Source organism: Halichoeres trimaculatus, unplaced genomic scaffold, assembly GCF_033239565.1.
Source record: "Halichoeres trimaculatus isolate MK-OKI-2021-1 unplaced genomic scaffold, fHalTri1.1 fHalTri1_scaffold_15, whole genome shotgun sequence".
NCBI lineage: Eukaryota > Metazoa > Chordata > Actinopteri > Labriformes > Labridae > Halichoeres > Halichoeres trimaculatus.
In genome coordinates, this window is record NW_027437193.1 from 21,539,790 (window position 1) to 21,563,558 (window position 23,769).

The following is a 23,769-nucleotide window of genomic DNA, read 5'->3' on the forward strand; positions in this document are numbered from 1 at the left end:
GTACATTAGGTGCACCATTATTATTATTTAGAAATTATTTCTTTTTTTTTCTTCAGACCTACTTAAGCCTCACATTCTTTTAAGAGTCACCAGCTGTAGTGGAAGGACGGTGATTCATTCTCACGCCCGTCCCAGTGCGCACACTTAAGACCTCTTTCCATATATGGCAGTCTGCGGCTCACTTCCGACACCACACCGACCAATCAGCGGCCACGCAGAGTCACCAGCTATTGCAGGCGTCCCACACCGCATTGGTGACTCAATATCCCGTCCGCCCCAGTTGCTCTGATAACAAACACTTTATGTACAATCACATTGAGGCTAAAAGAAGCATTTACAAAAGCACACACACTTATACGCGTGTCAAGCATTTTATTCCGTCATATTTACAGTTCTGAAGTGCTCAAAATACAGCGTACAAATATTATTACAAAGTATTATTTTCAGGTCTAACATTAGTTACACCTTTATGACAAACTCGTATCAACAAAAGGGTTAAGAAAGTAAGGCTGGGGTTTGTCAGTAAACGCTACACACACACCTATAGGAGTCCTTGCAGAAAAAAAGGTGTGAAACATTTCTTTGTTTATTGTTAGTGTTATTCTGTACAGTCTGTAAAGAAGCTGGTGGGACTCAGTGCTCGACTCAAGTCTATTTGCAGCTTGAAATTCAGGGCCTCGTTCACACTGTGTGTCTGTCTGATGCAAAGTGCTCCCATGAAGTGACTGTCAGACAGAACTACATGAGATCTAATCAGTTTACAACTGGATTTAACTGTGGGAGACTGACATACTACTGGTACTTATCGATTCAATACACGTTGAATGAGAAGTGTCAAAATGCTAGAAATACCAAAGTTGTACACTAGAGGAAGCACATGTTAACTGTGAGCTAATGTGTCCCTGCACTGAGTTTGGTGGTATCAGACCACTATACTGACCAACTATACATCTCAATCACTCCCCATCGATGCGTTATTTTTTTATTTTTCATTTTTTGCAAAACTTACTGGACAGAGTCTGAAAGGATATTTTAGAGGAAACCTTGAAATGATATGGCTGAACAGTCCCACTTTAAGCTGCATTTGGTCCCCAAGAAACGTCCCTTGGTTCTCCCCCCTCCCTTTAAGTCTAGAAAGCTTGAAGCTGCTGCGTCAAAATGAGCTGGCAGCCGCTGTTAACGTGGTCCATGACCTTTTGCTTGAGCAGAGCCAGCTCGTCCCGGAGCACGTTGGCGGATGAAACCAACTCCGTGTTTTGGTTCTTCAGGTTTTTGACTCTGTCCTCTAACCGGGAGATCCGCTCCAGCTTCCTTTTCCGGCATTTGGACGCAGCCACCCTGTTCCTCATGCGCTTTCTCTCTGCTTTGATACGCTCCTGGCTCTCCATATCGATGGGGGAGAGCGGCGGGGTGTCTCCGGACATCTCGGGGACAATCTGCGGCTCCTCCTTGAGCGTGTGGAGCCGCTGGTGCTGCGCAGCGGCGAGCTGGTGGTCCATGTGGCTGTGAGACGGCTGTGGGCCGGCGGGGTAGCTCATAGATGGCTGTCTCTCACTGGCAGGTGCAGATGCAGAGCCTATGGCCCGGTTGAAAGTCCCCAAGTTTGTGTACTCGGGTGGGTCTGTGCGCACAGTACAGCTGAAGGGAATCCCTCCGCTTTCGGACACGGCAGGGCCGGATGCCATGCCGCTGCTCGCACCGATCTGTGCGTCAGTGTGCACGGCAGGGGGGTGCTGTTGGTAGTGGAGCTCAGCAAGAGCCTTTGCAAACCCCTCCGCGAATCCCTCTTGCTCGTCCGTGATGTTCTTGGGACAGATGAACTGGGTCGGGGTGGGGGTCGTGAGCCCGTTACAGGACTGGATGATCAGTCTCTCCAGTTCCGGAGAGGCTAGCTTCAGCAGCCCCACATCAGGGGACGTAAGGATATCCAGAGCCTTGGCGCTCAGTTGTGGCTTGAAGTTCTTCGGGTCATTTAGGTTCAGAGTCATGGTTTGTTTGAGGGTTTTGGGGTTGAAGCCGTACACCGCTGTCGTCCCGTCATGCTGAGAGTTTGAGGCGTTCACGGCTTCGTCGTAGAAAGTCGCTTCCATTTTCTTGGACATAAAGTTTTTGTTATTACCTTATCTCAAGAAAAAGAAGTGTCCCAAATCGCCGGTTTACATTCGTCCTGTGACACTTTGTCTCTGAAATGTCTTGTGATCGAGCCCGCCTATTGTTGAAGTTCAACTCACTTGACAACTTCGTGTCCTGAGAAAACTTTTCTCTTCTTGTGATCCACGCGATAATAAACAAACACCGCAGTTCCTTCTGCCGCCAAACCTCACTCTCTCCACATCTGAAGTGTCCTCTTTGATTTCCTGTCCTCCGTAAAAAACTACAAACACAGCCCGAAACGGGATAATACTTTCTATCACTTCCAACGTGGAGACGAACTTTATCCACCTCTAAGCTGCTGCTCCACTGAAAATAACAATGATGTCATTTCTACGGCTCCTGATTGGCTGGAGATGGTTTGGAGGGCGGGGGCTGTCTAATGACATGCAGGTTGCTCTGACAACTAGCCATATCCCCGCCCCCCCGCGATGGCTTATGGGATTAGGTAATGCAGACAGTGGAGCAATGTACTCTGGGATTACGTAGTGTTTTTGAATATTTAGTTACCCGCTCAATTATTAGTTACCCATCCTTTAAGACAGTACTGACCCACATTTCTCTATCAAGGTTAGTTTTGACTAACACACAACATCGAAAGATTACTCTTCATTAAGATGTGTTAAAGAAAAAAAAACACTGAAATTATGTATTGGGGGTTTCAAATTATGAGGTATTTTTCCCGATTTTTTTAGTGTTGAAAATAATATTAATCTAAGTTTTGCAACACAAAAGCTAGTGTCCATACAAATTTATAGTGGAAAGTGCTACTGCCGGTCAAAGAGTTTAATAGTTCAGGAGAAGGAGGTCAGACCTGTGCCAAAAGCTCTTTAAAAATAGACATTACTCCAAGGTCTTTTCACAGCCAAAATTTTATTCGAAGTCCCTTTCTGATCCCTTATATAAATTTAGGAGGATATCTTTTTAACTTCAAAGGGGACATGTTAAGGGAATAAGAATTTAAAAACAATATGACGGAAGTTTTCAGCTTTTACACCTAGTGCCAAAAAGAGCAACATATTTAATAATGGGACACAAGTGTGTACAGAAATAAACATGCACAATTAAAACCACACAGAAAATAAAATGTGTTGTTTTTGTCAGGAATTATGTTATACTTCTGAATGTCTCAGTGACAAGTATAACTACATACAAGTGTTTCATTATTTAAAATAAACATTATTTATCAGATTACAGTACATACATATTTGAACATAATGCAAACTTTTATAGTATTATCGCTACCACAAAATTTATGTTTTCTATTCTTACTGTTATTATGTCTTTTACATGAAATTGTAAAACTGTGCTTTTTTACATGAAATTGTAAAACTGCTTTTTTTTGCTCATTTGTAAATCGACAAACATGAAAATATGTATGTCATTAACATACATACAAATAAAATCAAGTATAGAATTTGGTCCAAAGACTCTTAAGCCATCATAGCTCCTTATTTGGCCACTTGATATGTGGTTATGATCTACTTCCTGGTTCGATAAAAGCAGACTGTATATACAGTGGTCTACGTTAACAGGCCTTAAAGGTAAATGTGGAGCTATATAGATGAATGAAGGCTCTGTACAGCTGCAGTCCAGCCTATCTGGCCTCCTCCATTGTATTATTCAACATGTTCTCCTCAAGCCAACTATAAATAAGTTAACAGCCCCAGACAGCCTGGGAGAACCAGAGCTGCTTGAGGTCAGCACTCTTGAGATGAAATGTTGTCCTCCCAACACACCATGCAACACCCATTTAGAAGTATTTGACACCCTGTAGTGAAAATCCATCACTGCAAATGCCTCAGAAACTTTGGTGTCTAATACCACAGCAGCAATGAAGGCAAACAAGGCCTCAACTCTTTTTTTCTTTTCATTTTTTTCCTCAACATCACAGAGAGGCTTTTAATGAAACTGTCTCTTCATGAACTCTCTGTACACCTGTGTAAAGCTCCTCTGAGTTGTATTTTCCTATCAGACTGCTGCTGTGTCCTGGCTGTGCTTCCTGTTTCTCTGTCAGCTTTTCCCCTCTGCTGGCCTGACGGGGTCGCTTTTAGATAACAGCGCTTCCCTCCTCCCTGCACGGGCCAGCTGTTTCCACAGCGTGAAGTTTTCTAATCAGGAGCTCGTCCTGCCTGCCTCCCAACATGCCTGCTTTTGTTGTACAGAGGTGGGACAGCCTCACTTTTCTTAAGCGCAAAGCACAAAGGAAAAACTATATACACATGTGTGGATGTATAAACACAGAAAAGTTTTGATTAGCTTCAGGGGTGGACCAGAGGGAAACACATAAAGTCACACCCACAGACACGGACAGAGATACATGGGCAGTGAGTGAGACGGATGAGATTTCAAACACTGTCCATTCAGTGTTTGTTGAAGACCATCTGTTTCTTCCTGTCCTGCTGCTTGGTGTTTCTCTGTTCTCCATCTCTGCTGATCATTCCTGATCCAAACACACTCATCACAGCCAGCAGCACTTCCTCTGGGCAGATGTTGATCTCCTCTAAGAAAAAACCCCCACAATAAAATAGACAGTCCAGGCAGGATACAGAAGAAAAAGTTTGATATTGTATTCTGTAACTCATTGAAAGGTTTTACAGTAAGTTATGTCAGCAATTTATTTTTAATTCATGACGCAAAACATCTTTAACAGGCCCTTCTCTGTTATGTTACTGCAGTAAAAGCAGGGATGTGCCTAATAACATTAACCATGCCTGCATCCTTTTTAGCTGAACCTGTACTGGAGCCTTTTTATCATGCATGGTGGCTAAATAGCATGACTTATTGTGACCCTCAAACTGGACAGGGAATCATATTTTGACATATTCAGGGTTTCCATGCAATGATGAATCTGATGAATTTGCTGCAAAAATGTTCTTCTGATCAAAGAAATGTATGTGCAAGTGACCTAAGACAGTCACATTTTAAACTGGACAAACCCCCAAACTGCCTTTTTCAACTGGCCTTGGGGCATCAACAGGTCTGAAAAGACACAGATGATTTTAGAACCCTGTCATGGAAAAATAGTTTAGAATCAAGTGTGGTCCATCTTTTTATCTGATTTTAAACAGATTATTTCAGAATGTGTGTTATAACAAAACAAAACCTGAACACAATAACACTTTGACCACGAGACTGCATTGAGGTTAAATAAAGGAAACAGGAAATGTCTTAGCTGAGATCATGCTTTTGCAGTCAATATATTGAAAAACAAATTGGAATTTGAGATGATCTCTGACCTTCTTTCTAAACTCAGGGCCTTTTGGCCTATGTTGTGCCTTATTTGGGGACACTTTAATCTGGCCATGCATATTTCTTTAATATTCCCATGACTAGGATAAAAACCAATGCATGTTTGTGTTAGATCTAGGATCTCAGACACATTAACTGTAAATGCCATTACTTTCTTCCATGTTTACTAGAAATGATACGATATGGTATGAGACAAAATGATATGATATGATATGGTATGATATGATATGATATGATATGATATGAGACAAAATGATATGATATGATATGATATGATATGATATGATATGATATGATATGATATGATATGTGTACAGGCACTGTATATATAACACATGAACTTTTAATTGCCCGGCAGCTTAAAAAGAAAAACAAATAGAAATAAATAAAAATTGTGAAATGTGCCAGTTATTGGTGCATGACATTTGCTTTGGACTTTCTCGCACTCATTGAAGAAAAGCAACTTCGTCCTTTTTGTCCGCTTCCGCGTTCCGTCGCCCTCACCATCTACAGCACGAAGTCCATCGATCACAGACCGAAAAAAGATGTTTCAAACACTGAAATAAGAACTGTATCCGCCGGTAGGTTCAGAGATTCTTTTCTGGAAGTGTCTTAGAAGTTTTCTTTGTTCTGAGTGTTCGTGACGTGAGGGAGAAATGTTCTTTAGTGCGAACTGTAACTGGAAAATCTCTGTCCGATCGAGGTTGATTAACTGTTGCATTATATTTAATTTAGGACGATTTAGTCAATCAAACGCAAATACACCATAAACTCTCGGATTACTTTCATCCATTTCGTTACAGATCTGTAAATATTGACTTTTACTCTGCACCCTGGTTAACAATCAACCCCTGCACCCTCAGCCCCCCTCCTCTTCATCAGCTCGTCTCCTCATGGCAGACGTCTATTATGTTGGAGTGGACGTGGGCACTGCAAGTGTGAGGGCAGCCCTGGTGACCAGGACAGGCCAGCTGAAGATCACTGCAGAGGAGCCCATCAGCATCTGGGAGCCCCAGTCAGACCACTATGTCCAGTCCTCCACTGAGATCTGGGAAAAATGCTGCACTGTTGTCCAGGTAGGCGGATCTCAGACCATTGTCAGGTCAACTTAAGGACCACGTCATAAACCCCACAGTGTTCATTGGGTCTTAGGCTTTGTCCTTTAACCAGCAATACTTAAACATGTTTGCAAACATTCACATTATTTGCCTATTACGTTTAGCTGCTATGGTATAACTTTTGGCCACAGATTCAACTTTGCCCATCACATTGTACAGTGCATATTTAACTTATCTAAATATGGCTAATACTTTGGATTTTTTTATACGATTTACTTCTAACAAAAGTCAATAAGCTGTGACAGAAAAGATTTGGGATTTTTTTTTTTTATGGGCACAACCCAGATACTCAACCCTGCTGCTCATCCCACAAATTCATGTTCTTTACAAATGTGGCTCCATTGGACCAGGAAATGAACAGGCTTTCATCAGTATAAGATTTATTGCCAAGAAGCATTGCTGCAGCAAAGAAATAATGCAGCAAACACAAATGTCCTTACTATTTGTGCTAAGCTTATTAAATTGTTACTTTAAACTGAAACCATAACTGTTTGTCTGTTGAAGTCATTTAGCTAAAACTAAGCTAACTGTTGATCCAATACCTGATAGCTTTTACTTTAGCTATGTATCTATCCAATGATTAACTTATTTTAGATAAAAGTAAGCTAATTGCTCTGGCTGTTTATCATTTTAAGTTTATATTAAAGTTGTGTATCATTTAGCTGACTGTTGTTTTAATAAATGGTCCATTACTTTTAACAAACTACTTCAACTGCTAATCAGCTACCTTAAGCAAGTACTTCAACTTTGCACAGAAAACTTATAAATCACTTTCATTAAACAGTTTGTATTTACCTTTGGCTAACAAAGTGAATTGATTATCCCCTTATTTTAACAATAAAATCTAAAATATTTGTTTCAGAGAGTAACACACGATGTAGAGAGGAGTCGGGTACGAGGGATCGGATTCGATGCCACCTGTTCTCTTGTGGTTTTGGACGAAAACTTCCAGCCTGTTGCAGTCAATCAGGATGGTGGGTGAAACATGTATTTTCTCTGCAGCCTGAACTTTGTTCTTTAGGTTTCAGCTTTATGTATGTATTTTTAAAGGAAAGGTTTGCAAGAAAACTTTTACAAACACAGAAGTATAAATAAATGTTTTTTTTACTACATTAAAATGTTTTTCATTGTGAAATTTCAGTGATCACCCTCCTGGAGCATTTTGGCACAAACATTTTCAGTTGTAGGGTCTTTGCTTGGGTGATTTGTGATGGTCTAATGTAATTGGACACTTTATTGATCTCCCAGGTTAAAGCCCCCTCCCCCAGGACAAGGTCAGAGGTCAGGGTCAGCTATACAGCAGATGTTTTTTTCAGAGGGCTGAGGTGAGCACAGAGGTCAGGAGCAAAATTCTCAGGTTAAATGACTGATAACACCCTGCCTAGGACTGAACACACTCCAACAGGTTTATTTATCCTCTCCAACCCTGAGCTCTGTTTCATCTAACAAATAAACCACCCAAACCCAACACCTGCAGAAGTGACCTCTCAGTATATTTTTGTTTACTAAACCTACAGCTGCTCTTTCTGTTAACCTCCCCTTGGCTTCCTCAGGTGACACACAAAGGAACATAGTGATGTGGATGGACCATCGTGCAGAGGAGCAAGCTGGACGGATCACCAAGACCGGCCACAGGGTCCTGAACAGAGTTGGAGGGGTCATGTCACCAGAGATGCAGCCTCCAAAGCTGCTGTGGCTCAAAGAGGTGAGAGGTGAGCAAGGTCACTGCAGGGCCGCTGATTTCTGTGTGTTTCATTTCACTCTTTGTTTTGTCTGCTCAGCATGTGCCTGCATTAGATTGATAAGTTTTCTGAAATTATGAATGTTTTCTCAGTATGAGGACTTGTATATGTAAACTTCAAATATGTTCTCTGATATATGTGTGTCATCTCGATGTATTAAACTATTGTCAGTGTTTATCTGAGCTCATTTATCTCATCTTTCCTTCAGAATCTAAGAGAAAGCTGCTGGAACAAAGCTGCTCACTTTTTTGATCTTCCTGACTTTCTGTCATGGAAGGCATCAGGCTCTTTAAACCGGTAAGCTTCTGTGGATAATAGACTTTGTGGGTGTGTAATAAGTTGAATAAAAAAAATCTGCTTCAAAAATATGGTCATCTTTTTTCTGGCATTCAATACAAAAACAAAATCTGTATCTGTTTTCCAGCTTTGGTCTGCAGCAGAGATACACTTTGAAACATGTGGTTTTACTATTTTGTGATGTTTAACAGGTCTTTGTGTACTCTTGTGTGTAAATGGACGTACTGTCCTCCTGAAGGATGGGATCCAAGTTTTTGGACCAACATTGGACTGGAGGATCTGTTGGAAAATAACTGTTCCAAAATAGGTATGAAACATTGAAAACAAACTCCTAATTCAAACACTGATATATATGATATGGTTCATCAAGCACATTTCCCACTGAAAGGATTTAAAGGGATTAGTTTGGGTAAGAGAAAAACTTACAAAGTATAACACCCTAATGCTTCTCTAATTTCTATAATTTTTTGATCAATCTAAAGATTATATTTAGTTTACTCATCAGAGTACTTGATATAACTGTTTAGAATCCACTTTAAATCAGGTCACATATTTGAGCTCTCGGGCATAATGTGATGTTCTCTGTACAGTGCTGTGTTCATCATGTCTTTGATGGACTAGCTGCATCAAGCCGTTATAGTTTAGCCACTGTTGTTTTGATTTGAAATCGAAATGAACAGAATAATAAACTAATAATAAACTTTATTTATATAGCACCTCTAAAAACAAATTGTTTACAATGTGCTTTGACACATTAAAACATGGCAGAGAATCCAAATCTGAGAATATAATTAAGGTCAAGTTAAGTATACAGAAATTAAAATACAATTAAGAGTGGTAAGATTACATAAAAGCAAGTCCATAAAAGTGAGTTTTAAGAACAGATTTAAAAAATGTTACTGGCTCTTCCCGCCTTGTCCTCAGGTAGGTTGTTCCAAAGTCGAGGGACCCTGGTTGAAAAAGCCAGATCACCCCTAGGTTTGAGTCTCGACTTTGGAACGACCAGCAGAGTTCCACTCAAGGAACTAAGGCCGCAAGATGGCTCGTAAAGTGTCAACATTTCTGCCATGTAGCTTGGCGCAAGGCCTAAGTGAGCTTTAAAAATGATCAGTAAAATCTTAAAACCACTTCTAAAATGTACAGGGAGCCAGTGTAGAGTCGCAAGGACAGGAGTGATATGATTTTGTCCATTAAAAGCAGTAAGAAGCCTAGCAGCAGAGAGATTTACGGGAAATGCCAGAGAAGACAGAGTTACAGAAATCAAGCCAAGAGAAGATGAATGCATGGATGACTTTTTCTGGGTCCGCTTGTGACAGAAAGCATTTGATTTTGGAGATAGATCTTAACTGAATGAAACAGGACTGGACAGTTTTCTTAATGTGATGGTGAAGATCAGGTCTGAGTCAAAAATGACTTAAAGGATTCTTGCAGTTGATGTGATGTTAGATGAGACTGAACCAAGGAAGATTTCAACCTGAGTAGTGTGTGAGCTGGGATAATTGAAGAGAATGATGTCTGATTTGGAGTCATATGTAATATGTTTGAATTAATTTAGGATATCTGTTTTGTGTCATCCAGGCAGTGTCACATGTCCTCCAGGGACCCCGTTAGGAGGTGGCCTCACCCAGGAGGCAGCGATAGACTTGGGTTTGGAACCAGGAATTGCTGTGGGTGCCTCCCTCATCGATGCTCATGCAGGAGGCCTTGGTAAGAAACAGTCAACACATTTTCTGAGCCAGGGTCACTCTGCCAATTGTACATTTTTATAAAAGTGAAGTTGAATTTTGAAATGTTTTGGTAACATTTTGACGTTTGAGTATTTCAATAAATTTTGTGCACAGATATGAATGCATGTAGCATATACCTGTGTGGTGACAGAGAAGGTCAGGGTCCCTCCAAACAATGGGTTTCAATCTCAAGGGAACATCAGTATCAACAGGAAGTTCAGCATGTTCCAGTCCATAGTTTAAAGCACAGTTTGTTCAAGATGAGAATTTTGAACCTAAGCTGGAACCTCAGAGATAAATAACTGGTATACAGGATATATATTCCACTTCTGTATATATAAATATCCTGTAAATAATTTTTAATCACTTGCAGCAGGTAGTCCATCTTTAGAGTCAATTTCATGATTTTCACATTGTATTTTGCTGTTTCTGAACTTTATACTCTTTGTTGCACACCTCATCTACAGGGTTTTTTTCTACCGTTGAGTTTTTCAGAAATGTGCACTAGTACACAACATTGTACCATTAATATTATCACAGAAATGGCCTAAGTTATAGATTCTCAATTCCCTGCTTGTGAATTTTGGCCAACATATTATCTCTCATTGAGCAGTGAATATTTGAAAGGCAAGTCCCTGAAGTTTTTAGGCCTAAATGTGCCGAAAGAAAATGTCAGTGTGCACAAGGGGCTGTGGCATTTTGAAATCAAACCCAAAGACGTCTGTCCTTACAGTTGGCAGTTCATCTACTAGGGGTGAGTATTGGGAGGAACCTTATGATATGATACAGATCGCAATCCTTGGGTCACAATTAAGGGGCAACATCCAGTCAGTAAAAATGAAGCCTAGGCCGCAGTGCGAAAAGTCGCTGTTCGTTGAGAATCCGCTTGAGGCTGGCTGCAGAAAGACCCGAAGTCACGTACACACCCAGCCATAAAAATAGACTTTTGGGGCATTCAAAAGCATTTTAACAGCCTGGTACAAAAAACAACTTGGGTCTTAAACGCTGATTTCACTATTGGCACACACTGTACAGTGAGTGATTTTTTTTTACACTCGCGGGCTTAGAAGTTTTTTAGGATCCTTTGATTGTCCAATCAGAGGCACAGCTCAAGTCATGTGACTGCCGGGAGCCTTGTAGCTGCTCGAAAGGAAACTCACAGCCGGCGTCATAGCATATGTGGCTGCGTCCACGGATTGGCTTCATTACACGGTTTCAGGAACAGATGGGTGACGTCACAGAAGCTACATCCATGTTTTATGCAGTCTATGGTCACAATACAATGATATCATGATATCACAATATTGTGATATATTGGAATATTGTAAACAGTTTACTTTTTGATTGAAAACAACTTTTCTAGTTAATTATGTTTGAAATAATGAAAGTTAGATTTCAAATACTGTGACATTAAAATAATGTTGCTAAAAAAAATTTGGGTTGAAAGACGGGACCAGTTGTTGAAAATAATAAATGTCACCTGGTGTAACCAATGTTTTTGTTTTTTTTTGTCTAGTTTTGCACATTATTATTTCACCAGTCTACTATACTGTGAAAACTAAACTGTAAATGATTTTAAAATAACTGACCCAAGAATAGAAAGAAATAAAACATTGATGTTTATGGCATCAAAACCCACATCATCAAGTTTAGGAATACAATATTTGAATATAGTTTGAGGTTAAATTTATTATACAGTTTATGGGCAACAAACAGTTGAGAAGCCTCTAATCTATACTGTACCTACTGGCAGCAGTGCAGCAGTAGAGCATCCCTCTGGTTCAGAAATCCAAACCATCTGGTTTTGTTCTGGGAGATAAACTGCTCATGAACTCTGCCCTCTGACCCCTGGCTGTGCCCTCTGCCGATCACACATTGTTGTATCAGTCAGGGGTTAAAACACTCTGCACTTTTATCCGCTGTGTGTGTCACCGTGATGTACGCCCCCTGTCCCTGAACCCTCCACCTTAAACTCAAACCAGCTTGACAAACATTATTCCAGCAGTTAGTGTCACTGCTGAATCACATGTGAAGGTTAGAGAAGCACTTCAAAAGGATGGAAAGTTTTTGATCTACACTTCATAACGATTTGTCTCTGAGTGAGGTCTGACAGCTTTGCAAACTTTGTAAAAGTTAAACACACACAAAAGTGTTTTTTTTGTCTCTGTAGAAAGACATTCAGATGTGATTATCCTCTAGACATCTTTATATCTTCTTTGTCCAGGGGTGATTGGTGCAGATGTGAAAGGATTCCAGTTACCCTGTGAAGACCAGCCAATCACATCCCGTATGGCAATGATCTGTGGGACGTCAACCTGTCATATGGCAGTGAGTGAACATTTTACCAACCGTCTATGTGATTCATGTTGTGTTATCAAAAAGTCAGATTTGAACTTTCAAACTTAGTCTGATACATCTCCTTTAGTTTTGAATATTTTTTTAAGAGGACGGTCTGAACTCTTTGCTGTAGTTTCAGTGTTTTATCTCTGTATCAGATCAGTGCCAAGCCTCTGTTTGTGCCGGGTGTGTGGGGGCCCTGCCTGTCTGCCATGGTGCCTGACATGTGGCTCAACGAAGGAGGACAGAGTGCCACAGGAAGGCTGGTCAGTCCATGTACAAGCTGTGATCATGGATGATGTTACAGATGTGCTCTAGTGTTTATTGTGTGAACAAATATATTAGATGTTTGTTGTGTAAATGTGTAAATGCATTCAGATGAAATCAACAAATCTGACCTTTCAAACAGCAACTTTTCAACATAGTCTTTTGATTTGTGCCCTTTACAGAAAATATTGTTATATAGGTACCAAAAACAAATCCTGATATAAAGAAATTGCACTGTTTTATCTGGTTTGATTCTACCAGAATAAGCTCAGTCATACAGAGAGAGTATCAATACACACGTCATAATGATTTTTAGATATCACATGAATGTATCAGACAGCTAAAAACCCAAGAGAAAAAATAATTTGAGATTATTTTGGCCAATGTCAAGGCAGTGATTACAAGTGGGAGAAACAAATTTAATTAACTTTTTATTATTATTTTTTTTAAGTTATCTCTGGGGGGGTTTTCATGCCTTTAATCAGATAGAGGACAGTGGATAGAGTAGGAACTAGGGCGAGAGTGGGGAGTGACAAAGAGGCCACAGGTTGGATACAAACTCGGGCCACCCATGTGAGGGCAAACCTTATGAAGCGTGACCTAAACCACTTGGCCATCTGCACTCCATAAATTTCATTAACACTGAAAAAAGATCTGTAACATGACATGGGTAGTGAACTTCATATTGTCAATTAACTATAGTGTCTCTTAAATACCAGTGTTTACCATTATAGCTGTATTTGACCTTTACCAAATTACTTTGATTATGTGGCTGAATGATTTTAGTCATAAGGACAGTAACCAGTGATAGTGATATTTCAGTGATATTTACAGTCCAGTGGTTTTTCATTAGATAAATATACAGGGTGTCTAGAAAGTCTCTGTACATTTAAAAAATATATAATTACAAAAGCAAATGAACAGACAAATATGCGGAAATTGTTACAAAATGAGCAGATATTAAATTTTTTTTGTAACCAATTTAGTACGAGGACTAATTTTGTAGGAGAATGCTGCTAATGTTCTTGGTCGTCCACTCCTCCCTTTATCCTACACTGTCCCTGTCTTCATAAGTTTCTTGCACCATGCACAAATTAACCAACATGACAGTGGATTTTTTTCCACAATTGGTTCTTTAGTTTTGCTGAGTCTTAGTATCCAGTTTTGTTTCAATAAATCATGACACACATTGAGCCTTTTCTTGAGGAGTAGCCATTTTTAGAGTTTCATTTAACAGCACTCTTTTTTTATTAACAGGATTCCTGAAATACATAAATGAAATGTGATTTAAAACTTTGGTAACTTTTGAATACCTAGAACAAATCTGATTGAGTTATTGCATGAGATGCCTTTGTTTTGTTGAAATTCTAAATAGACTTAATGGACATGCTGTATAATACTATGGTATAAACATGTATCAGTTACAGGTTCACATTGTCTTAATGTGGTAATATCAGTGCCTTTAAATGTCTGAAGCCTTTTTATTGTAATCCTCTTCTGTAAATCATCTCGTCCGTCAGATCGAGCACATGGTGAAGGGCCACGCCGCCTACACGCAGATCCAGGAACAGGCACAACAGAGGTCAGCTGATGAGTCACACCTCAACTTCCTAAAGATGTCCCCCCTCAGCTTTAAACCCTGATGCCTCATCATTTTTAAAAGCTTTGTGAAGATTAGGGACTCTGTATTGTTGTGTGTTCCTAACCTCTTATCTGTTCTGTGGTCGCTGCAAATATAATCACTCATTATTTAATTGTTGGATTTTTTAACATCAGTTTAAAAAGCTCTTGTAAAGACCCGTCTTTCCCTTGATACTACAGATTAACATTAAAACACCTTTAATGACATGGATTAATCTGAGTCATTACATGGTTGCTGTTGTGTTTTTCCCAGAGTGCCCTTTGCTGGTGGGAACATCTACAGTTACCTGAACAGCCACCTGAGTTCGATGTCTAACTCCGGCTCTGCTGTTGACCTGCTGGGCTCCAGTCTCCATGTGTGGCCGGACTTCCATGGGAACAGGTCACCTCTGGCTGACCCCACTCTGAAGGGCATGGTGAGGAACCACGGGCCAGAGTTTTTTGTAGACAATGAATTTGTATATTAGCTGTCAAAGATTTTTAAAAATCTTTTATATATTATAACTTTTGTTGATAAAAAAGCACTGGTATGTAATAGACACTGGATACTTGAAAGTAGGCTGAACTTTTGTTTTGACGCTGAGCACAAAGTCTTGAACATAAGAATAGTCAGCCTGGCTCAAACTGGTTTTTATTTCAAAGTGGTTCATTTCCTTAAATGTACACATTAAATAAATGAGACTGTATTTTAAAGAATATTATTATACTTTATATTGATAAACTTTTGAAGAAGTCTGTAAATAACAAGGTCAGATGGTTTTGCATTCTTTTCTGAAGCCAACCCCCTCCTGACTGAAAAGCTATTGCTCAGAAACTTTTGAACCTTGTTTATAAAATGAAATAAATTCATGACAGCAATTTGAAAAGAGGCGAACTTGACAAAGCACTGTGACTACACCCAGTACATGGAATAATGACGGTTTCGCAGGTGATTGGTCTGTCACTCTCCCAAACCCTGGATGACTTGGCTCTGCTCTATTTGGCGACTTTACAAGCCCTTGCTGTGAGTCACATTTGAGTTATTAGTATGTCATATCTCTTTATTTCTGTATCTTTGTTTTCAAACCTTTAACCTAAATCCTCCCGTGTTTCTTCATCTCCAGCTTGGTACTCTTCACATTCTTGAAGCCATGAAAGAGGCAGGACATGACATCCGAACCCTTTTCCTGTGTGGCGGGTTGAGCAAAAACGCCCTGTTTGTACAAATTCACGCCAACGCCACAGGTATAAAATACAGAGGAGTGAGTTATGAATTACTGTGAGCCAACAAGAAGGCAGTTCTCACCAATATTCCCAAATAAATAATTCAACGCAAGGGCTTTTATAAGTTGGCATTTCCTCTGAAGCCAGTCTAATTCATCCTTCTGTTTTTTTACAGGACTGCCTGTTGTGTTACCTGACCAGACGGAGGCTGTGTTAATAGGAGCAGCAATCCTTGGTGCATGTGCATCACAGGAATACAGCAGTATACAGGTAGAGCGAGACACACACACACAAAATGACAAGTGAGCTTCGGTCATACAGTTAAATTAACAGGGGCTTTTCAGTTTTCTTTGTCCAATATAAAATAAAATAGAATAGAACTTTATTGTCATTGTAACAAATACAATGAAATTGAAGTCAAGAAAACAAAAGTAAGAAAGTGTATAGAAAGTACAAAAAGGTCCATAAGAAAATGATGACAGCTTGTCCATCATTATTGTCCAGTTCAGCCAGCCTCCACCTCCACAGGGTCCAGGACTGAACTTCTTCAGCAGTCTGTTCAGTCTCTGTCTCCTGGATCCTGTCTGCTCACAACAGATGAAGCTCTTCCAGTGTGGCATTGGTGTCTGGTGTTAGCTCTGTTAGCCATGTCTGTGAGTAGCATGATGCTACTCTACCCTCTGGTATTCCCTCTGTTTCTGGGTTAGCACGGCTAGCTCGTCCATCTTATTGGAGGTAGATCTTACGTTCCCAATAACGATGGATGGAAGGACAGTTCCATGTCGTCACTTCTTAGCTCACACCTGAGAAACCAGCACGTCGTCCTCACCTCCTTCTCCTCACCTTGTGGGAAGACATCAGGCCTTACACCAGTTAGCATTGACATGCTACAGGCTGCTAACAGCTGAGTTCACATGTAAACAATGCAGCCATGGTTACATGTAGGATCTCCAGACAAACACAGGAGGAAAAGTAGAAAAAATATCACTGAAGCCACTAAAAGTTTGGTGTCCATGACCAACAAATGAGCCATACAAAGTAAAGATCCACTCCAAATACAAAGATTACGAAAAATTACAAGAAAGGGTCAAAGAAGAGAGAGCTGCTGCAAAAGGCAGCCATAGCCAACAGGGTGGCGCCTAGCAATATGTAAATGATCTGTATTTAATTGACTATGATATTTGACTGATATCTGTGTCTTTTCAGTTTTGAACTGTGACTTCTGATTTTGTCCAACAAACATGACTACACAGCAAAAACTGAAATCTAAGCCAATGATTTTATCTTATGTTTTAAAAAAAAATCACTTAATATGAGCCGCATTCACCTTACAAGTCAAGAAAAAAAGTCTTATTTTGAGATTTTAGAAACCAAAAATAACTCCTAAATTGCTTGAGAAAAAAAACAAGTAGCAAAAATAAGTAGAAAAAATCTGCTGAGGGGAAACAAAAATGTTTGTGAGGCCACTTTTTTTTCCTGTTTAAGGACGAGGATAAGGTTTAAAGTATATATAGTTCTACTGATCCTAAAAAGATGGTAAAAAAAAAAAACAAAACTTAGGTCTTAGGAGGTTTAGACATTGTCTTTGATTCAAGAACTTGAAAAATTATTTTTTCTGCCTTGGCTGATTTTTTTCACTGTTTAAAAGCAGTTCAGGTATTATTTTTGTCTTTCAATATTTTGAATTGAGATATTTTCTGGACTTGTCGGGTGAATGGGGTACATATTTAATCTAATTAGATGATTTTTACCAAAAATTAGACAAACACTTGCTTAGTTTTCATTTTTTTTCATTTTTTTTCAGCATACTTTTAACAACAAAAAATGAAATGCCAGGGAAATGTTGAATTGCAAACATCCTCAAATCTGTTTTAGTAGTTGAAATGTTTTTTTGTGAACTCCCATTCCTTAACTTCCTTTCAAAAGTGTTCTAGTGGAAAAACACTGAGACATGATAAATTAGCAGAGTGTGAAACTGCATTTGCAATTTCAAGCATGTGGCAAAAACTTTATGAATGCGTTTCCTTGAGCTTATTATTGTAAGAGACAGAGGACACTGTTCATTATTTTGTACCTCTAAAAGTAAATCTTTGTGAATGCTGGGTACAGCAGCTTTCTACCCATCATGATACAAAAAACAGTTACTGCATCTCATGAAGGCTTTTCTTGTGAAACGGACTCTGTGCCTGAATTAGTTCAGGAATAGCAACACACAAAAAGTACAAATACAGTCATTGAAGCGTATGCGTCTCTAAGTACTGGATTCGATGCAGCGCTGAGAAAAAGTGGTGCCATTTGTGATATCAATGAAACATTTGTTGAGTCTTTCAGCAAACTGTTGTTGTAGGTGCTCTCCAGTGAAATAGTGTTTCACTTCTATGAAGCTTGATGGTGAAAACTGGAGGAGCAGAGACAGAGATACCCTGGCTTTTTGTCAAGCCTCTCAAAGACTTTTTACCACTTTTGTTTGTTTACATATTAGTTATTTTCCCAGTGATTGTCTTGGCTGGATCTACCTTGACAAAAAACTGGGAAAATGAGAAAGCTGGAGTTATATATTTTGTTATTTCTAGTCTGACACCGATTACAAAAAGCTTTGGACACTGTGTGAAATGTTGATAACGAACAGGTTTAGATAGTTTTCAAACCATGTTTACCGTTAATTTGATTAAAATAGTGCAGAGGAAACATATCAGATGCTTTTAAACAACAAAAAAACCCCAGTAATATATGACGTTTTTATAAATGAAAAACCACCAAACTTTGTGTGTCACATCTTTACACAGCATCCAGGTGGTTTTGGAATTCACTGAGAAGTTGTAACTTTTATTGGATTCTGCGTGACTTCTGATTCACAATGTCCTGCAATCCACATGCTTTCTTTTTGTAATGAAGGTTTACGATAAAGTTTTTGTATTTCATGAGATCTGAAATGTGATAATGTTCCTGAAAAGAGTGAAAACTTGCATTGAATGTCAGCAAACATCTACTGTGCCCCAGTCTTACAACCAGTGACTCAGTGCCTCCATCTGCTGGATGGAACAATGACACAAAGTGCATACAGTAAGAGCACGGCTTCACTCGCCTCAGTCACTGAGCAGATTTGCTCACTATGTGTTTAAGATGTGAAGCGATGATTAATTTTTCGCTGGGACAAGCTATCATCCCTCTGTGTCTCGGTCCCAGCGCTCATAACACAAGAGGACGACAAGCCTTTAAGCCAGATATTCTAAAAATACGAAGTTATTGTTTGGACTGGGCCGCACCTGTCAATCCATTTTCAGCCACAAGTACGACAGGCAGTTGTTGTGTCTGATCCTCTGAGCTGCACGCTGTCCACCGGCTGGATTTTGTAGATTTAGACGGCAAAGGGGCCCTGCGCTGCATTAGTCACAAACTGAGCCACACCAAAACCATTGCAGTTGGCTCATGTTAATACTATAACTGGGTCAGGGCTGCTTCAGACTGAGTGTGCAGAACATTATTTATTGAGGGGTGTTGTTTTTTTCTGTCTCTGTGTTAGGAGGCGATGGAGAAAATGGCCAAAGTGGGGAAAGTTGTTCAGCCTGACTGTGATCTCCAGAGGTGAGGAGACGAGTTTTACTAAATTTATGTCAATAATTCAATTATAATGTAAAATGTGAGCCCTTTGATGGGATGTTGAGGTATCTTAGTTTTCAGTTCATTTCAGTTGAAAACACAATTTGGAAGAATTAACTTGTCTTCTCTGAGACAATGTCAAGCGTAAAACCGAATCAAAACGTGAAATACTGTCTGTGGTTCCTGTTTGATTCATTGTTTGCATCTCAATGGTTTTTTTTCCAGCTTTTACAAGAGAAAGTACAAGGTGTTCCTGCAACTGTTTGCCCACCAGAGGGAGTATCAGACCCTCATGAACCAGAGATGACACCGCTGGTGGGAGGAGGCTGAGATGGAGCTGACTCCCTCTGACGTAATGGTGATGACAAATCCACACACTGGAGACAAAGAGAAGGGTCTCAGCTGTACTTTTCTTTACAGTTCTCTGAATAGAACGTCTCCATTAGTGAAGGAAAGTTAGAAAAAAGGAGCTTTCTGTGGCTGAATATCTGGATGTTTTTTTTGTTCACTAAAAGTGCAGACTGTTTGTGGCTGTTGAGTCTCCCCGTGGCTGGAGCTGCTCTTCTAACCCAAATACTGTGCAGGATGTCTGAGGGGACTTTAGATTTTAAGCCCCAATAACCAACAGGAACACTAACCCTCAAATCTTCTAATAAATGATTAAAATGATAAAACTGTGCTCATGCCTTTCCCTGCAGCTCCACCCTTTTGGGCTCTGATGTATAATTCAACGTGTTTTAGCTCAACAGTGACACTCGTTCATTTTTTAAAACCCTCTCCTTTGTTCTCTTGTGACTGAGTTTTATCTCAATCTTCCTCTTCCTGTTGGTACAGCCTCTTCTGTCCTTACACTCTCCTGTCCACTCGTATCAGTCAGGAGCCTGCTGTCAGGATGAAAGGTGATAAGCTTCTTACTGATGCTGCCGACCTGGCAAGGGGGGTGGCTGGTGGTGGTACCAAATCCCACACAGCTGAGTTAACAGGCGCCTGTAAAACAGATACCTTATGGAAGCAAGGGGAGAGGCATGAAAAAGTCACTTCTTTGTTATCTTGACATCATTATTACCTCCGCCAAGGAGGTTATGTCTTTGGGAGAGTTTGTTTGTTTGTCTGTGAACAAAATAACTCAAAAAGTAACAAACTGATCATGATGAAATTTTCAGGAAATGTTCAAAATGAGATAAGAAAAAAGTGATTAAATTTTGAAAGTGATCTAGATCACCGTCTGGATTCAGGACTTTTTTAGAGGATTCTTTATCATTGTGAGATAGGGCTGTTTTCACCATGTGTGTATATAACTCTATGATAAATGGTCGGGTTGCTTTGTAAAACAATACAAGACAAGGTCACCATAATTTCTGACAGATGCAAAAGTACGATCCAGATCCTGGCAATATTCTGGGCACTAAGATCCAGAGTATGAAATATGTACTGGATCATCATCATTTTCAACACTGTCAGGTAACAAATTATTGTACAAACCTGCAACTAACATCAAATAGTAGCAGACAGTCTGCTGAAAGGGAGTATAACATTAAAGTAGGACTAAAGTGTTGGTGACAATCACAGTATGCTTGGTGGAGGTCTGCGCTCTCTGAGTACTTTTCTAGTTTAGTCATGAAATTAAAGGAAAATTAGCAACTTATTGTTTTATGATCCCTGACAGGAAAGACTCCTCTGTGAAACCATAAAGCGTTTGCGTATAGATGCCTTAAATAACCTTTATTGAGAAAAAAAAATACCAAAAGTTGAAGCAACAGGTTATGTAAAAGTCTGATTAATTAAAAAAAAAAGTAACTGATTGGTAACTACAGCTGTGTTAATGATTAATCTCGGCGATGATATGCAAACTAAAGCATGCACAGTGTATTGTTTGCACTCAGTAGGTCATTCAGTGACAACTAAAGCCACTTCCTCTAACATTGTTTACAGCAGAAAAATAGTGATGCATGAGTAACTGAACAAAATTTGATCTAAGATATGTTTACCCTGCAGTATCAGGTTATAGCTGCCATAATCCCTGTGTTTTCAAATATCAAACATTTACATTTCCAAATAGTGCAAGTTTACTCTAAAGGTAAACAAACATGTCCATCCTGCTTCTAAGGCTGTGGTGTGTAGCGCAGGTACTTTTTTCCAGAGGGCAGATCTTTGGTGAAGACGCCCCCTGGAAACAGAGACGCTGCCTCCTCCTCAGGCATGCTGGGAGGAACCATCACACAGTCTCCAGGCTGTAACAGACAGACACGGATAAGAATCAAGGTTAATCTACACATCAGCAGCTGAGTTCCTCATTCTGTGGTATCTGACGCCAGCCGAGGTCCCTCCTCACTTACCTTCCAATCAGCAGGTGTAGCCACTCGTTTAGCTGCTGTGAGCTGGAGGGAGTCTACCACTCGCAGGATCTCATCAAAGTTGCGCCCGGTGGTGGCTGGGTAGAGGAGCGACAGTTTGAGCCGTTTGTCAGGGCTGATGATAAAAACCTAAACCCAGACAGAAAGGAGATGAAGTCAACAACTCACAGTGAATATGAGTTAGATGATATTTAGTTAAACGAATGCTCAGAATGTGACTTTGTTGACTCTCACACAGCGAGCAGTTAACGGCACACCATCTTTGTCCTTCTCCTCCGGGTCCAGCATGCCCAGGGCGACTGCCAGCTCCCGTTTACTGTCCGCAATGATGGGAAAGGGCAGGGAGCTGCATGCTGACTCCTCACAGTTGTAGGCCAGGATGTCCTACTTGGTCAGGGACACAAACCATGAGGGAGCATGAGAACTATCTACCTTTGTTATAAAAGCTGTTGTAACAGCACCCATTGTCAGTATCTGTCAGTGAAACCCCCACGCAATACATGTTATATCAGACAAAATCAAAGAGAGACAAAGAGTTTAGGCTGCAAGTATACTCCTAAAATAAGACAGAGATGCAGAAAATAGTCAATTAATCTGATGAATTGATTAAATGAAACAAGAGTCATAAGTGAGTCAAACCATTACTCAAACCTTGACATAAACTTCTTATGACCTATAATGTTTGTGCATGAGGTTTTTTACAGAGATGACAGAGCTCACCACAAACGCTTAAACCACTTAGATGATCTAACTTCAACTCTGAGTCTTGTGCAGCCTTAAAACAATGAAGATTTTACAACTTAACCTCCTGTGCAGGCCCCCGTGTTCTGTTTACATCCACAGTTTTACAGATGTGGGCTGCGTGTGTATCCCTCAGCAGACCCTGCTGCAGCTCTCACCTTGATCCAGCCGTGGTGGTCCTCCAGGCTGTCGATGGACAGGGCGATCATTTTGACGTTGCGTTTACTGAACTCATTGCTTAATTTGGCAGCTCGGCCCAGCTCTGTGGTACACACCGGGGTGTAGTCTCTGGGGTGAGAGAACAGGATTCCCCATCTGGAGTAAAAACAGGGATTAGTCTGTCAATCAAGACATTCCAATCTGGGTCAAATCCCAAAAAATTGAGTTAGATTTAAAGTTAAAGTATCTCCTAATATGTGAATACAAAGATTAGTTTTGTTGTTTTGTTTGGTTACATTATATAATGATGAAACCAAACTGACAGGATGTGACCTGTTGTCAACCAAATGTTTTTGGGGTTTTCATGCAGTCAGCAATTTGATTGTGCACTGCCAGCATGTGACAGGTTGACCTCTGACCTTTTCTGATGCCTTTTATTTGCAGTATGTAAAGATGTCAAAGGAGAGATAAGATGGACAAACACAGAAACAAAGAAATCATGCTGCCTTTGATAATGGCCGGTGTATTAATGTGTCCAAGGTTTTAGAGATCTTTTTTGTCACAATTTAACCTGTTGATTGTAGTAGATATGATGTATGAAACCAACTCTTGGTGGAACTTTTAGCTGTCATAAAAAGCACAGCTCAAAGCAGAAGTCATGAAGCAGGAACTTAACACTTTTTATGAAGCTCTTGTGATTTTAGGTAATGAAGTGCAAGATTATTTAAATAATAAATTATGATTTACTTACGAATCTCCCAGATACTCGTGAAATTTAATTTTCCCAGTGGTAGCCTCAGCTTCGAAATCAGGAAATACATCTCCAAGCAGCGGAGCCGGCATGATGAGTGAGCGCGTGGGGCTGTTTCCGTCTGTGCAGCAGTAGCAGCAGTGTGATGACTGACAGCTCGAGGGAAAGGGGGCGGGGCTTTCACATGTGCGAGCTGCGCTATTTAAATATGCAGAGGAACAAACAGTCGATTTATGGTGAAGGTACGGAAGAGGATTAAGGCCACTAAAAAAAAAAAAAAAACGTCTAAATTTTTTCACAAGTAGTTTTTCTGAGAAAAAAAAGTCAGAATTCTGACTTTGAGCTCAGAATTCTGACTTTTTTCCTCACAAAAACTACTAATTAAAAAAGGACTTTTTTTTTTTTTTTTAGTGACCCTAATCCTTTTCC

The 23,769-nt window shown here is 40.0% G+C and overlaps 3 protein-coding genes across 4 annotated transcripts; 1 reads left to right on the forward strand and 2 right to left on the reverse strand.

Annotated features, from left to right (window-relative positions):
* Positions 1-363: 363 nt before the first annotated feature.
* On the reverse strand, positions 364-2,457 carry LOC141804876 (transcription factor Jun-like). Its single transcript, XM_074689531.1, has one exon. It carries the CDS (start codon positions 2,100-2,102, stop codon positions 1,131-1,133), a length of 972 nt encoding a protein of 323 aa, XP_074545632.1. The 5' UTR covers positions 2,103-2,457; the 3' UTR covers positions 364-1,130.
* A 3,396-nt stretch (positions 2,458-5,853) lies between these two features.
* On the forward strand, positions 5,854-21,113 carry fggy (FGGY carbohydrate kinase domain containing). 2 transcript variants are annotated; one of them, XM_074689311.1, is made up of 16 exons: positions 5,854-5,984; positions 6,207-6,479; positions 7,384-7,495; positions 8,075-8,226; positions 8,472-8,560; positions 8,752-8,867; positions 10,139-10,267; positions 12,512-12,615; positions 12,783-12,890; positions 14,412-14,473; positions 14,786-14,948; positions 15,461-15,535; positions 15,636-15,756; positions 15,911-16,005; positions 19,259-19,320; positions 19,561-21,113. In XM_074689311.1, exons 2-16 carry the CDS (start codon positions 6,297-6,299, stop codon positions 19,640-19,642), a joined length of 1,653 nt encoding a protein of 550 aa, XP_074545412.1. In that variant the 5' UTR covers positions 5,854-5,984; positions 6,207-6,296; the 3' UTR covers positions 19,643-21,113. The 2 variants fall into 2 exon arrangements, with proteins under 2 accessions (XP_074545412.1, XP_074545411.1); XM_074689310.1 differs by having other exon boundaries at positions 5,860-5,984; positions 6,267-6,479.
* LOC141804710 (peroxiredoxin-6-like) lies at positions 21,106-23,432 on the reverse strand. Its single transcript, XM_074689312.1, has 5 exons — positions 23,341-23,432; positions 22,589-22,745; positions 21,924-22,073; positions 21,672-21,818; positions 21,106-21,566 (listed from the first exon to the last, which is right to left on the reverse strand). Exons 1-5 carry the CDS (start codon positions 23,430-23,432, stop codon positions 21,438-21,440), a joined length of 675 nt encoding a protein of 224 aa, XP_074545413.1. The 3' UTR covers positions 21,106-21,437.
* Positions 23,433-23,769: the final 337 nt, after the last annotated feature.